Raw genomic sequence first — 16,295 nt, 5'->3', positions numbered from 1 at the left:
ATCTTCAAAGGAAGAAAAAATTTAAAAAAAAAAAATGCAATTGTTGAGTCACGACATAATTGAGATTTAGTCGCGTAGTACAATTTATGAATGAAATTTAATCAAAAAGACGTTTAAAGGGGAATAGTTGTATATAAAAAATAAAAGAAAAGGTTCCATTATATGACTACGTTCAAGCTCAGATTGAAATATAAGCGTGCATAATACAAATAAGAAAATAAGTATATTAACACTTAAATCAGTAGCTTTACGATAAAAGTGCGCAGGGATTTCTTTCATATTCCACACCTGTGTTAATAAGTGTATTTTATTTATATATTAGGTTGGCGCAAAAATAATGTCGTTTTTTGACGTTCAACTTCATGTTAAAAACATTGTTTTTGCACCAACCTAATAATATTACGTTAGTATTCATTTCATCAAAATGGATTTTTATTTTTTATTTTTTTAAAGAAGCTAACATATTCTACCTTCAAACCCACTTGAATTTCGTTTAATTTTTAGATGAGCTCATTTAAGACCAACGCAAATCAATCTCAGGTCGCAAATGTTACCCAAAATGATCTTCCTGTATTATTGGAGATTAACACCCTCCATTAAATCCCCCCCACTTTCTGCACAAAAATAAATAAAACAAGACTACTTTTTTTTTTTTTTAGGCCATTACGTGTGAATGCCCGACAAAAAAAAAAAAAAAAAAAAAATTGACAAAGATGGAAAAACATAAGTGCATGGTCGTCGTGTACAAATTGTATCCATAAACGAAAAGACAGTTCTTAATTGCATCATGAAAGACGTAATTCATGTTTTGGACAACGAAACTATAGCTTCTCAGTAAACGGACTCACAATACTTTGGGAACCCCGAAATTGTCCCATCAATTACGATGCAAAATGGCGTACAAGTTGGTGCTTTTTAGGAATATAAGCTTCGTAGCCTCGTAGGGGATGGCCTTTTCTCTTCCCTGCAACATCTTTCTCACAGAAGAGATGTTGCGAGCCTGTCTCTGCTTTATCGTTATTTTCATGGCAAGTGATTGATCGTCTGAGTTCCAATCTGTGCCCCTCTCGTCAAACTTTCACAAAAAAACACTCATCTAGCTAAAAACACTATCAATAATTTCCCCCACTCTTTATCTGTGCCTAAACCTAAACGTAGATTCCATGAACAAAGCTTCTTTCTTAGAACTGCACGCCTGTGAAACTGTCTTCCGTTTGCCTGCTTTCCAGCTGATTACAATATGGTTGTCTTCAAGTCCGATATAAACATGTTCTTGATGAGTCGTTCCATTTAACTTAACAAATTTACCGAATTTCATTTACTAACGATTACTATATTGTCCAAGTGACTACTGTACACTCTTTAACCCTTATCCTCGAGTGGCCTCTGGACCTTGATAAGTGGTTATGCCTATGGAAAAAAAAGAAAGAAAAAAGGTATCCAGATTTATGTAGTTGTGACGTAAGCAGATCAGATTACACACGGAAAAAAACAAAAAGTTCTGAGGCTTTTACACAATACGTACCGAATTCAATCGATTTGACAAACTAAAACTTAGATTAGGCCCTAACCGTTAGGGTAACAATTACAAACACAATTCGGTTTGCATTGTGTAGATTGTTCGGCGAAGTTCATTAACATTCGCCAGTCTCAGAAGTGTTCATTAAAACTCGGAATGGACGACAAAAACAAAAAGCACTGAAATATTCTTAGATATCTATACCTAAAAGATACCTTAAATTTATTATTCAGCGATCGCGTTAACTTTCGCGATACGCATCTATAAAAAGCACACTTAGATGTCATACTGGCGTTAATTTTTGTTGTTATTATTAAAAAAAAATCCTTCTGGTTACAAGGAAGCAACGATAAGTTACAGTCAGGGTAACGTAACCTATTCTGCGCAGCAGCGTCGCCCAATGTGAAGCGATAATCTCTGCGCTTGTTGCAGGGTGAAATCAAACTACTGCTGTGCCTCTTTGGCGAAATGGGAGCTGACAAACCGTAAATTCTTCTCTCATATAAAAGTTAATGTTTGTGTTAGAAATCGATATATTAACAATTAGAACAACACCATTTGGTGCAAGTCCACAGCCCCCCCCTCTTTTTATCTAGTACTTATATAGAATTGCACTTAATTAAAAAAAAAAAAAAAAAAAAAATACAGAAAAATTACGTACCCGTCACGGAACGTAGATGTCATATTCTGAAAACCACGTAATTTGATCAAGTAGTTTTTTTTATTTATTTATTTTACTAAGACAATCAAATTTTATAAGGAAGTGAGACGGGGTTCGGGAACCGTCATTTTGTTTTAAAATCCAAGGACAACAACAATTCAACTACCGAGATTTTTGTTTGTATTCAAAATTCAACCTTATGCACTAAAAATGGTAAATTTTATTTTCTTAGTTAAAAAAAATTACTTGATCAATTTACGTGATTTTTGAAATATGACGTTCACAGCAAAAATCATCACGGAAATTGATAAAGTAATTTTAGCTTTAAAAAAATCAAATTCTATGGCTAGATTACAATCAACGATCTCTTGATATACCGTTTTGCGGGATAAGGGAGAATTTCAAATAATTCACACTTTTTCGAGATTTTACGAAGCCATTTTTTAACACGAGGACGGGGGGGGGCACTGGAATAACTAAAGTTCGATTTAAAATATTTTTCATTATAAAAGATTCAATTTTGCTGCACATTTTCTTTTCGTGGCATATACAAATAATATGCTATAAAGATTTTTCTTTATCTTTGTTTTTACTTGAGGGGTTCAATAATAATAATTACATTTTTCACAGAATCTAAAGACACCCTTGAAATTTTCCATCTGGGGTCACTAGGGGCAATTCTCGGTTAGGTCCACAAAATAACTGAAATATAATTAGAACGTAAAAAAAAACCCAAAAAAACGAAATTCTTTTCTTTTGTTTTAAAAATAGATTTTCTTAGTTTCATAAAAAAGTAAACAAAGAAAATCTCAAAAGAAGAATGTATTTAACAAAGGTTTAAATATTTAAATAATTATTTTTTAACATGTAAAATAAACGAATAAGCCGTTTGTTATTTTTCTGCTCTCAAAGTAGTTTATTAATACCACGCGCCGCAGGCAGCGCTAACAATCATCATTATATTATTACGCTTATCGCTCCGCCCGTTATCATGCTGTGCATCCCTAAAAAAAGGAAAGTGGAATATTCCAAAAAGTGGAATATTCCAAATAAACCTTGTCACCCTTGAAAAGGAAATTGAGATAAAAAAAAAAAAAAATTTTTTAAAATGGTGTCGTTGTTGAGGCAAAGCTAATAAAAATGATTTGTCTTTCTTGGCCTTTTGGCTAAGATCAAAGTGTAGTATCTGTCTTTAGGTGCTACATTTCAATTTCTCTCTAAGTGGAAGAGAAATCCTTTACAACTAAGACATTTTTTTCTCCACGTTAAAAAACGACTCCCGTGGGGAGGCATTGTGAATAGGTACTATGTTTGATGTAACAAAGTTTTAATATTAAAAAAGTAACTGGAAAAAGTTATTTCTGATTTAATTACAGAATGCCCTGGAAAATGTCCATTCTGATTTTTTTTTTTTTTTTTTTTTTTTTACTTGCCACCCCACAAGGGCTGAATTGGACATGAGGTCGGTTATAAATTTAGGGGGAAACCAGCTCCCCAAAAGGGGCACTCTGGTCAATAACAAAAATAAAAATTGTATCAGTAATGAAGGATTTCTCCTCCATTAACCAAGACCAAAAAAGGAGGGATTTAAGTCACTGGAATGCTGAAACTGATACTACACTCAGAAATTCATGTTGAAGCAATGGTTGCCTAATCCCTAACCGTATTAATGTTTTGATGTATTACTTTCGAAAAGCTGCTGAAACAGTTTATGATTTAAACATTACTTTATTTCAAACAGTGGGGTGAGGGATATTAAATCAGTCCCAAAAATGGGTGAAACCATTTACACATTACTTTATTTAATGTATATTTTTAATATTGGGGTGGGAAATATGAAGTTGGTTCCGGAAATGGCTGCAACCATTTACGTTTTGGACATTACTTTATTTAATGTATATTTTTAACAGTAGGATGAGAGATAAGAAGTCTGTCCCAGAAATGTCTGAAAAAGTTTACGATTTATACATTACTTTATTTCATGTATATTTTCAACAGTGGGTTGGGAATTATAAGTCAGTTCCAGAAATGGCTGAAACAGTTTACTATTTAGACATTACATTATTTCCTGTATATTTTTAGCAGTGGGTTTGGGATATAAAGTCGGTCCCGGAAATGGCTGAAACAGTTTACGATTAAAACATTACTCTATTTAATGTACATTTTCAACAGTGGGGTGGCGGATATGAAGTCAGTCCCGGGATTGAATGAGATGTGCAAATATATACTATCAGAAAGCGTCGCCCAGTATTGAATGAAATAGGTGGAAAACATATAGTAACAAAATACCCAGCGTCGCCCCGGATCGAATGAGATAGGTGAATGATATATATTAGCAGAATATGCGGCGTCACCCGGGATTGGAGCAGATAGGTGAAACATATATACTATTAGAATACCCAGACTTGATTGATTTGTTTGTAATGAAATAACCAACCCAGGCAAAGTTATTATTTAAGTAAGGGGAAGCGACATAGTGGGTTAAAGTTATGGAAATTATTGTCAAAATTAGTAACATATCCAAAAATTATGAAAAATGATGAAATGTGAGTTACTTGATTGGTGTATTTTTAATGATATAATAAGCTCAGACAATATATCAAATATATTATATAAGTAGGAGGGAGAGGCATAATGTGGTTTTTTAATTATAAAAATTATTGTCGAAATTAGTAACATATCCAGGATTATGAACAATGATTAAATGTGAGTTAATCGATTGTGTGTTTATAATAAAATCAGCCCAGAAAATATATCAAAGTATTTTTTAGTAAGAGAGGGCGACGAGGATGGTTTAAATTATGAAAAATAATTGTCGAAATTAGTAACATATCCAAGAATTACGAAAATGATGAAATGTGATTTAACTGATTGGTGTGTTTATAATAAAATAATCAGCCTAGACAATATATCAAAGTTATTATATAAGTAAAGGGGAAGGAGATAAGGAGGACTTAAATTAAGAAAAATTATTGTCGAAATTAGTAACATATCCAAGAATTACGAAAAAATGATTAAATATTAGATAATTGATTGGAGTGTTTGTAAAGAAATAATCAGCCTAGACAATATATCAAAGTTATTTAGTAAAGAAGAAAGGGCGAAAATGTGGGTTAAAATTATGAAAAATGATTGTCGAAAGTAACATATCCAAGAATTATGAAAAATGATTAAATGTGATTTCATGCATTAGTGCGTTTGTAATAAAATAATAAGCCCAGACAATATTTCAAAGTTATTTTATTAAGGAGGGGGCGATAATGTGGGTATGAATTATGAAAAATGATTGTCGAAATTAGTAACATACCCAATAATTATGAAAAATGATTAAATGGAGGTCAATTAATTAGTGTTTGTAATGAAATAATCAGCCCAGCAAATGTATCAAAGTTATTATTTTAGTAAGGTTGGGCGACAACGTTGGTTTAAATTATAAAAACATATCGTCGAAATTAGTAACATATCCAAGAATTACGAAAAATGATGAAATGTGAGTTGATTAATGTGTATGTTTGTAATGAAATAATCAGCCTAGACAATATATCAAAGTTATTATTTTAGTAAGGTGTGCGATATGGTGAGTTTAAATGATGAAAATTGTCAAAATTAGTACCATATCCAAGAATTATTAAAAATGATGAAATGTGAATTGATTGATAGTTGTGTTTTTTATAAAATAATCAGCCAATGCAATATATCAAATTTAATATTTTAGTAAAGGGAGGGGCGATAATGTGGGGTGAAATTATGAAAAATTATTGTCGAACATAACATATTCAATAATTATGAAAAATGACAAAATGTGAGGTAATTGACCGGTGTGTTTGTAATGAAATAATCAGTCCAGGAAATATATCAAAGTTATTATTTTAGTAAGGGGGCGATACAGTTTTAATAAAAATGTAGAATAATATGATTGTGCCTTCATTCATGCTGAACAGAACGCTCACAGCATGCCCAGCAACAATATATTACATATGAAAAATGCTTCTGTGGAATTTCCACAGGTCCAGCTAGTTATTATTATTAGACTTTATTATAAATATTGTTAATTTTGGTGCTTTGGGACGAAATTTCGGAAATCGTAAAACTGAATTCCATATGAAAACAATGGTATCTACGTATTCCTTGTATGTTTAAGATGATTATATCCAAAAATTACGAAAATCGATAAAGTAGAAAATTATTTATTAAAGAAAATATAGAATAGAATTTGATGAAAACGATTGTAAGATACAAGAGAGTTCAAAAGAGAGGCAATTTTCCGTTTTGATTTAAACAAGATGACAACATTTTTTCACCTGATAACACGATTAAAGTTGTTTTATCTAATAATTTGGTAATATTCAGGTAATTTCGACCACATAATTTGGGAGCTACCATTGTAACTTATTAGAATTGACAAAAAACAAAAAACAGAAACCATTTTTTTTTTATCTGAAAACTCCATTTTTCGACTACACAATCTCATCACAATTCTGTAGAAGCGCCTTAATTTTTGTTGGACGGCAAAAATTGTAAATTTTCATTTAAAAGACCAAAAAACTTCTTACTAACACCCGTACAACGGTGATTTAATACCACTAGTATAAGCTTAAATGTGTGTTTGTATTGAAGCGATTAGCTCCCAAATTTTATTAACCAGTTATGTCTGCTTTTTGCAGCGACGACGGGCAAAATTCATCCATCTATTAATTTGTTTTCTGATTTTTGCGGATTTCTAGTTCAATTTATTTTTTGCAGATATTAAGTTCCTCTAGTGGAAAATAGCATTTTTTTTTAGTTATTATTATTATTATTATTATTATTAATTTTATTTTTTTCAATATCAGTAATATTTCAATTTCATTTTTAATAAATATTAGTTTAATTATTTGTTCCTTCAATTTCTTACAGAATAAGACATACCCACCATAACACTAACCCTAAACCCAGGTTGCAAATTCATATTTGCAAAATAAAAATGAAAAAAAATTATAAATAATCCACAAAACGGTAAAAGATCTATGTTAAAGGCGTTTATTTATTTCTTGAGTCAACCGCTTAAATATACTCGCGTCGTTTAAGTAACTGTATTCAGTTTTACGAATTCCGTTTACCAATAATTTTGAGATGGGAATAAAAAAATCATTCAACGTTAAACTATTCTTCCAAATTTAGATTGTCAGCTGTTTCTAGAAAACATGCAAAACGCTGTCCTTCCTCAAAGAAAGAATCCGTTCTATCCGACAAAAGAATCGATTCTTTAGTTATATTGAAGCTTTTAGCTTTGACATAACTGCCATTCAAATATTATTTTAACGAAATCAGTTTCAGCGTTGTAATAATTTGGTGCAATTAATAATTTGGCGGACCTGAACGAGAATCACCGAACAAACAGCCGATAGAGAATTTTAACAGGTATTCTGCAATTGGATTTTTTACGACCTAACACAGCGTAGTATAAACACCCTCAACCTCCCCATGTTAAGAACGGCTTTTGGAATAAACATCCCCCCCCAACCTCGAAAACATACTATAAAAATTATAGAGGGGGGGGGGGCAGTTCTCGTTCAGGTCCGCCAATATTAATTTATTTTTCTTTATTTAATAATCCTGGACAATAACCCAATATTTTTACATAATGTATTTTAATTGTTTTAAATAAATTATTTGGCGCTTATCAAGACTTCCTTGACACCCCCCCCTGAAAATACAAGAAAAAAAATGGTACTTATGCACTTATGTTACCGTGCTGAAATAATAACGTGGAAATTGTGAAAGCCATTCTTAACATGGGGAAGGTGTTTTGTAACTATTCTTTACTCCCACGAAGCAATAAAAAAAGAGGTACTAGTGCACTTATCAATCCGTGCTGAAATAATAACGTTATTATTTAAAAAGCCATTCTTAACATGGGGAGGGGAGGGTGTTTTGTACCTATTCTGTACTTTAACCTTACAATTCAATAAAAAACATAAAACTTTAATTAAACTTGGAAATACGATTTAAAAAATAGCGCGGATCAGTAGTGCACTTGCACTACTAGCACTAAAAAGATATTGTAAAGTTTGAATTTAATTTGAAAATACTATTTTAAAAAATAGCAAGGTAACATAAGTGCATACGCACGTTCGAGTTTTACGATATCTTATTTTTATATTAAAAATTGTTGGGTGAAAGTACAGAATAGTTACAAAACTCCCCTCTACCCATCTTAAGAATGGCTTTCTAAATAATAACATTATGGTAACAAGTGCATAAATATAAAAAACATCGTGTATGATGTATGTACCCGTGACGGAAAGAAAATATCGTACATTAAAAATCACATAAATTGATGAAGTAGTTTTATTTTTATAAGGAAATCATTTAAGCGTAAGAGTTTGTTTTTTTTTTTTTCAATGACCTCCTTCTCGTGTTAATCTATTTGGAGTTATCTCCCTGGTTTCGTCAAAGTGTTTTCAAGATGGCGTCACGAGATCTACGCTCGTAGTATAGCCACAATGGAATTTTCTTATTTAAAAATAAAATGTGATTTTTGGTGTATATTTTCTTTCCGTTACCGGCGGTACACGTTCATAATATTTTTTTTTTCTTTTTCACAGAAGGGGGGATTCTGGACATGGACCGATTTTTTATTATGTTTTTTTTTAAGGAATTCTGAATAATAACCATCGTTATTCCTATGCAATAGCATCGGTCAGAAAACTACAAGACTATCCTTGGGCGATTGGGGTCATTATTAAAATATTAATTAACCGCCGGGTACTTGTACAGTAGGCACCTCCAAAAGTCACCGCAGAATTACCCCATCCCCAATATGTAAAACGATATAACTTTATGAAATTAATATTAATATTATCAATATAACCTTTGTACCATTTAAAATTAATTACCAATCGGTAAACACTGTATGCTTTTCGAGCTGAATAAACATGTTACATTGAATAAAAACACTAAAAATATATCTAGGTAGGTAGAAAAGTAACTTATCTTGCCTTTGATAACATTTATTTGTTATATATTTGTTTTTCTGACAACTTTTTCGAATCTATGTGTACAGTAATGCAAACCCGCCGTATTTTTCCCCCACATTATTTGCCAATGCCTATTGTACAGTTTAATCAAGACATTAAAAAATGTAAATATCGAAAAAAGGTTACATTGTACGTATCCATTTTGAACTGACGATCTTTTTATATATATATATATATATATATATAATATATTATATATATAATATATATATATATATATATATAATATATTATATATATATTCACTTAATTTGATCGGAAAAACACGCTTTTATGACAGCGTGTTGAAGGTAGCCATCTTTTAATTTTTGCAACACTCCACGGGGAGATAACTCGGTTTAAAGCGCCGACACTCCCATTTTTAATACTAGTTTTTCTTCCTAAAAATAGAACCTTTTGCTCGGTATCAAATTGTTTTTTCGCTGAAAAAAACAACAAAAAAAACTATGAAATTAAGTGATTTTTTTTTTTCGGAGGTTCATTCCATAACGGATATGATATTCGATATTTCATTTTTTTTAATGTCTTGATTAAACTGTACAAGTACCAACCGCCGTAAAAAAAAAAAAAAAAAAAAAGTTAGAATTGTCCGGAAATGAATGATCATTTCCGGACAATTCTAACTTTTTTTTTTAGATTAAATCTACAGGTTATTTTTTTTTTTTTTCATTTTAGGTTAGATCTACATACGAATCTGATTTCTCACTAAAAATTCTAAAATATTTGGGGGTAGATCTTTCCGCCAGGTTTTGAAGGATGTTAACATTAAAAAGCATAAATTCGTTTTGACGTGAGGTATCTATAAATTTCCGCCAATACATTTTTGTCCGTTTGTTTCCTCCACCCCCAAGCTCTAAAAAAAAAAAAAAAAAAAAAAAAATCGACCATAAACTTCTACTTATAGTATTAAACAACAAAATGATACAAGGAAGAAATGTAAAGATTTTTAAAATAAATGACACCATCACATGTGCTACTACTGACGTAGATTAAAAATACAGAAGGCAATAAGTGAAATAAAAACAGATTGGGAGGTCAGGACTTCAACGTGTTGCTTTGGCGAGAACAAAGATTATAAGAATATATAAGACGTCAACTTGCATGTTTAAAAAAAAAAAATTTCTTTGTAATAAGAAGCAGTAAGAAAAAGCGGGTACTATTTATTTATTTATTTTTTGTCATGCAGTGAATTATGGCGCCACAGTTTAAGTTATGGATTTTTGTTCGCGCTTAAAAATATGTAATAAGTAAATAGATAATAACTCTTGATCAAAAACATGACATGGGACAGTGGAAAATCATAATTTAAAAAAAAATTTTTAAACTTTTTTATTTTACACCCAACCTCACCCATATTAAAAAGTATGCTTAATTTACACGTTTGATGTGCAACAACACGTGCATCCAACTAACAGCCCATGTACCTATTTACTATGCCTCCCCACGGGACAGAGTTAGACACCAGGGTCGTTTTTTAACGCGGTGAAAAGGTACAAAAATAAAAATTGTCTCAGTCGTGAAGGATTTCTCCTCCACCGAAAGAGAAAAGTCCATAAAATATAAGTATTTTTTTTTTAATAAGGGTTACTATTTTACCGACATAAATTATTTAAAAAAAAAAAAATACTGTTTTGAAATTAAACAAACATTCATTTTGCTTTCCAGACACATTTGTGACCTATGTTTGTACTTATGCAGAATACAGACCGTACTAAGAAACACATTAACATGGAGAGAAATGCGTTTTGTAACTTCTGTGCTTTCACTTAAGTTAATAAATAAAAGATACCGTAAAACTTGCAAACTTTAAAATCCTATCTAAAAAAAAAAAAAAAAAAAAATTAAAAAGCACTGTCCGTATGTTGCAATGTTGCATAAGTACAAAAAAAATATTAGCATTTAACGAGATATAATCGTATTATTGTTGTAAGTGCTTATAAAATCGACAGAACAATTTTTAAGCAAAAACAATATTACATACTTAATTGGCATGTCGAAAATAGTAATATATCCAAAAATTACGAAAATTCATCTAGTAGAACTGCTATTATTTTTAGTAAAAAAAAAAAAAAATCGGTGCTTCTAGTCCTACACTTTATTGCCGAAATTAGAGACGCAATTTTATTTCACGCACCTGCTGTCCAAATTTAGGGGAGAAATCAGTATTTTAAACTATGGCCGAAGCATGAAATAAATAACAAAAAAAAAATTAAACTTCCGGAAAGAACTATGAAAAAAAAGTAAATAAATAAAGTGAAAGAGAACATATATCCGTAATTGTTTAATTGGAAATGTTTCGATTTAATTAATGAAAACAGGAACGTTTTTCACGAAACTATATATATATATATATATATATATATATATATATATATATATATATATATAATTATTATTATTATTATTAAAAACAGAAAATGAAAATGACATATTCATAATGGTTTAAACTGGGTGAGCGCCATTTGAAAACCAAAACATTTATTGTATAAAAATTTATCGAAATATAATTGGAAAAACATTTATTGAAAAGTTTGCATAAAAAATATAATTTTAATAAAACGATTTTGTAATGAAAGCAACATTAGATTTTTATAAAATAGTTTTTTTTTGTTTGTTTGTTTTTTTTTTTTGTTTGTGTGTGTGTGTGTGTGTGTGTGTGTGTGTTTTCTCGAACAAAATTTTATACATTTTTTTTATTAAAGCAAGTTTGAAGGGTCAATATAAGAAATGTTAATTTTAGGTAAATTTATTCTTTCCCTTTCCTGAAGCAATCATTCGCCAGATTACCTTTTGTTGTTGTTGTTGTTGTTATTTATTCCATGCTTGCTTCGGCCATAATGATTTCTCCTCTGGATTTAGACAGCAGGTGCGTGAATAAAATGGCGTCTCCAATTTCGGCAATAAAGTGTTAGAAGCACCAAAAAATCTATCGCAATAGCCTACAAATGTCTGTAATCTAAATTTTGCATTCCGAGTTATGTCCCTTGTGTGTGAACTCTTAATTGTCTACTTTATAACATCTAAGAAAATGCAATTTTACCCAATTTGCCATAAAAATTATTTTTACTCATAACTTTATACTTGATTTTTTTTTTTTTTTTAATTTTTGGACATGACAGTTAAGTCTATTGTGTTTGCTTAAAACGACATATTAAAAAATCGATCTGTTCACTCTTATTTTAACAATCATCGTAAGTATCGGTTCTGAATAAAATAACCATTTTCTCCAGCTGCAGAAAGTAAGGTTCGTAAGATAAACAACCAACTCAGGAAAATAGCTTCTTTGTCCAGAACTGATATTTACAGTTTAAAATACTTATAATATCCATTAAATTATTTTTAAGCACATAGGTCACACTTTAGTAAGTAAACAAAAATAATTTGTTTTTAACTAATGTCCCAGCTGCATTTATTTCCCTTACAATAATAGTGCTTATTTAGAATTAAAACTATTTTCAAAACAAAAATTCGTTGTGTACGTACCCTCCATCACGGAACGAAGATGTCATATTCTAAAAATTACGTCAATTGATCAAGTAGTTTTTTTTTTGTTTTGTTTAACTAAGAAAATCAAGCTTTACGAGTAAGAAAAAAGGGAATCTCTTGCATCGCCATCTTCAAAAAAGGGCAGAGATCAGTCCACAATAATTCAAACTTGCGAGATCAGCCTTTTAATGCTAACGATTTCACATTAATCACTAAAAATCTGTAAATTTTGATTTTCTTAGTTTAAAAAAAATACTTGATCAATTTTTGTTTTGGAATATGACATCTTCGTTCCGTAACGCCAACGAGCACGTACATATTTTTCTGCAATTTAGATTAAAAGAAAAAAAAAAGGTTTCATTCTAAATAAACACCAAAATAATTTATGTTGGTAATCGTAATTACTATCTGGCACTTCTGCAGTTTAACATTCCCAGGCAAATTTAGAATGTCATTCTTAACATGGAAAGGAGAAGCCTAGTTAGTTAACTGTTACGTTGCGCCGATGGAACTCTCCTAAAATGAAAACAATTACCTTGCTTGTAAATGTTAAACTGCACTAGTGCCGATTACCTAGATGTAAAAGTAGACAATAATCCCCCTTTTTTTTCTAATTATTGATATATTGCACTTACCTTGCACCGTTTGCGGTCTCTTTGACAACGGATTTGCCATTTATGTCGATCACTTCATCATTTAATTTTAATCTGCCATCCTTAAAGCAGATACCACCTTCCTGGACTTCGACGATTTTAACAAAAGTGGTACCTTGTCCTAAGAACTGTCTGATCCCTTCTCTGGTAGAGCCACCCGTATCAGTATTTACCGAATAAGTATCGTATGTTGATATTCCTCCGCCCTTTAAAGTTGAACTCGGGGACGCAGTGGCCCTTCTGCCAGGGGACGATGAAGAACTGGCACCTCCAGGTTTTAGGTGTCGACATTTCCAAGTGTCATAACCCGACCCCGGCTCTGTCGCGTAACAATTCGCTGGTACTGTATCCAGAGTAATACCGATATCTTCACCGGGGGAACAGACCAATTCGATCCTAAATACCTGGTCCCTTCGCGGGGGTTTTGTCGGGGGCGTGTTGCGGTTGGAATCATTGATACAGCAGCAACCCCCGGAATCGGCCACCGAGGAATTTAGGGGTAACGTCGACATTTTTGTTGGGGTGCATTGATCCGATTTTGGTAAGGTTCCATTAGAGTACTTTGGCGAGCTGATGTTATGACATGGCAGGGTCGCACAACCAGCACCACCGGTTCCTCCTTTTTTGCTGGATTTGCGACTACCACTGCCACTACTAGTTTTGCAGTGACCGTGGCCGTGGCCATGCCCGTGCCCTGAAGTACCCCCATGGTTGTTCGTGGAAGACAAAAGTTTACTAAAAAACGACTTCAGGTTAAGACTTTCCATTTTCTCTCCTTTCCGGTTTTCGTTGTTTTTCGGGTCCGTCTTTTCCGTGTTGCCGCCGCTGTGGTTAGTATCCTGACTTTTCGTGATGGTGGTGTTGTGGTAATCAATAATGGTGTTCCCCCTTCAGAAAACTCACTCATTTCCTGTGAAACGGCCAGGAATCTCATAATGTGAAAGGGTTCAGAATCCGAAGGTGGAGGAGGAGTCTGGAATAGTGTACGGACATTAAAATGAATATTTTTTTTCCACCGATTCCTGTAGAAGGATGATCCGTTCTTAGTTTCGGTAAATATTCCTGTGATTTAATCGCATTTGTCAGGAATCGGGATTTTGTTGGATTTTTTCTTTCTTTCACTGTGCTAAGAGGGGACTAAGAAAGAGCCTTATACGTACCTGTAGCTGGGGTAGCTAATTCTCGGCACTAGAATTTGGTTAAGTTGGTAGACCTATTGTAGCGCGCGGAGGAAGTAGGTCTTCCTGTAATAATCCTGGAGATATCTTGTTTAAATCTAAACGAAATGTATATTTCGTTTAGATTTAATTTGATTGCATTCCCACAGCAGAAGTAAAAAATTGAGTAGCAGTATTTAACGAGGCTTTTTCAAAAAAGTAATATCTAGTTTCTTTTGCAAATTATATTTATATATGATATTCCAAATTAAATACTATTGTGGTATTTAATTTGATGTCGAATGATATTCCTTTTATTTCATAGCAAGACTTAAACAGCCCACCATCTCTACAAATTTAATGAGGTGAAGAAATACGTATATAATAAATAATACATGTTGTAGTCTTAAGTTCCAGGTGTTGATGTACAATCCATTCTTCGACCGGTCATCAAACTGTATCGATGATGCATGCAGTAGTATATTTCCAGATGTTCAGGCGATCATTTGTATTCCCTTTTCGTCAGTTGGCAAAGAATTGTGCTTCGAATATTCTCCAAGAAAGACGAGTAAGTAATAATAACGATGGGGGAGGGGGGGCTGTTATTATTAAATTCGTCTTTACATGTGCATATGCGCGTAGTTTTCAAACACGCAACAGTCGCAACACTGCGTGTTTGAATTGAGATTCTATTCTGCGTTTTTTTGTTTTTTTTTATTTGGTTTTCGTTTTCTTTCAATTATTTATTTTTAGATAATATAAATAAAACCAGGTGTTTCGCCATCAAATATTTTTTTAGTTAAAAAAAAAAAAATACTAAAAGGATACACCAGATCAATTTCGTCTGTCTTTTTTTTTCTTTTTTTTTTTTTCTAAGACACGATAAGAAAGACGATTTATTTATTTTTTTAATTCTTGAAAGAAAAAGGCAACAGCAGAAAATTCTTTAAAGAAGCCAAAAAGGAAATTCCGATAGAGGATGATGATGCCGCTTGTTTAAAGAAAGAAAAACAGATATCCGTCCCTTCGACTTGATAAATCGAAAACGAAAATATATATACATATATATATATAAGATGGTCAAGGAATCCTGAAAGTATTCTTGGATTAGAATAACAGAAGAACTGGTAGCAACGAGGAGAAAACAAATCCTAAATGATGGTGATGACTTGAATATTGCGTGAAGAACCTGGTGCAGTAAAAGAAACGGTAATCTTTTTGGTCCTGACTTGTTACCATTATTTTCTATTGCTGCTTGTACTACTACAACTGCTCTCGTCTCGTCTCTCTCTCTCTCTCTCTCTCTCTCTCTCGAGGGAGAGGGGGGTCACTTTCTTCGTTTTCTTCTTCTTTCTTCCTCCTCCCTTCATGTGATGAGGATGAAGTAATAATAATATTAATCACTCCTGGATCCGTTTTAGATTCATTTATATAAATTTGTTTTATTTTTATTCTCTGTATAAGACACAGGCAGAAATAATATATTATTATTTAAAGCTTAAAACCAAACGAGATCAACCTATCACTCAGTCAATAATATGTAACAGGAGTAAAAAAAAAAAATTTTTTTAAATACTATTACTCCTACTTGCTAATAGTAGTAGTAATAGTCATGTGTATCAACAGTGAGTACGTAAGCAATGGAGATGTAGGTGTACTGTACTTATCTAAGAGTCCTGTTCAGTATCGGGAGGCCATCCTCTCGGGCATTACCTCCTCCTCTGGTAAGGGAGGTTGTTTGTATTTATTTATCTCTAGAGGAACCTTTTTGGGGGAATGTCGACGGGGTCCAACCATGGT

At 32.1% G+C, this 16,295-nt stretch overlaps 1 protein-coding gene and 1 pseudogene across 2 annotated transcripts in view; one reads left to right on the top strand and one right to left on the bottom strand.

Moving 5' to 3' along the window:
- The window catches only part of LOC145276933 (multiple PDZ domain protein-like), a 521,741-nt gene extending 505,710 nt beyond the window's left edge, over window positions 1-16,031 (bottom strand). The window contains exon 1 of one of the 2 annotated variants that reach the window (XM_080128414.1): window positions 13,321-16,031. In XM_080128414.1, coding sequence (XP_079984540.1) covers window positions 13,321-14,105 — 785 coding nt within the window. In that variant the 5' untranslated portion in view covers window positions 14,106-16,031. The remainder of the gene's footprint in view (window positions 1-13,320) is intronic. The other variant, XM_080128415.1, reaches the window with a different exon arrangement.
- On the top strand, window positions 3,326-3,435 carry LOC145277270 (U2 spliceosomal RNA; annotated as a pseudogene).
- Window positions 16,032-16,295: the final 264 nt, after the last annotated feature.

Source organism: Euprymna scolopes, chromosome 5 (genome assembly GCF_053919585.1).
Source record: "Euprymna scolopes isolate OS-2025 chromosome 5, ASM5391958v1, whole genome shotgun sequence".
Taxonomy (NCBI): domain Eukaryota; kingdom Metazoa; phylum Mollusca; class Cephalopoda; order Sepiida; family Sepiolidae; genus Euprymna; species Euprymna scolopes.
Note: the sequence above shows the minus strand (reverse complement) of the source record. Positions and strands in the feature narration are given on the sequence as shown.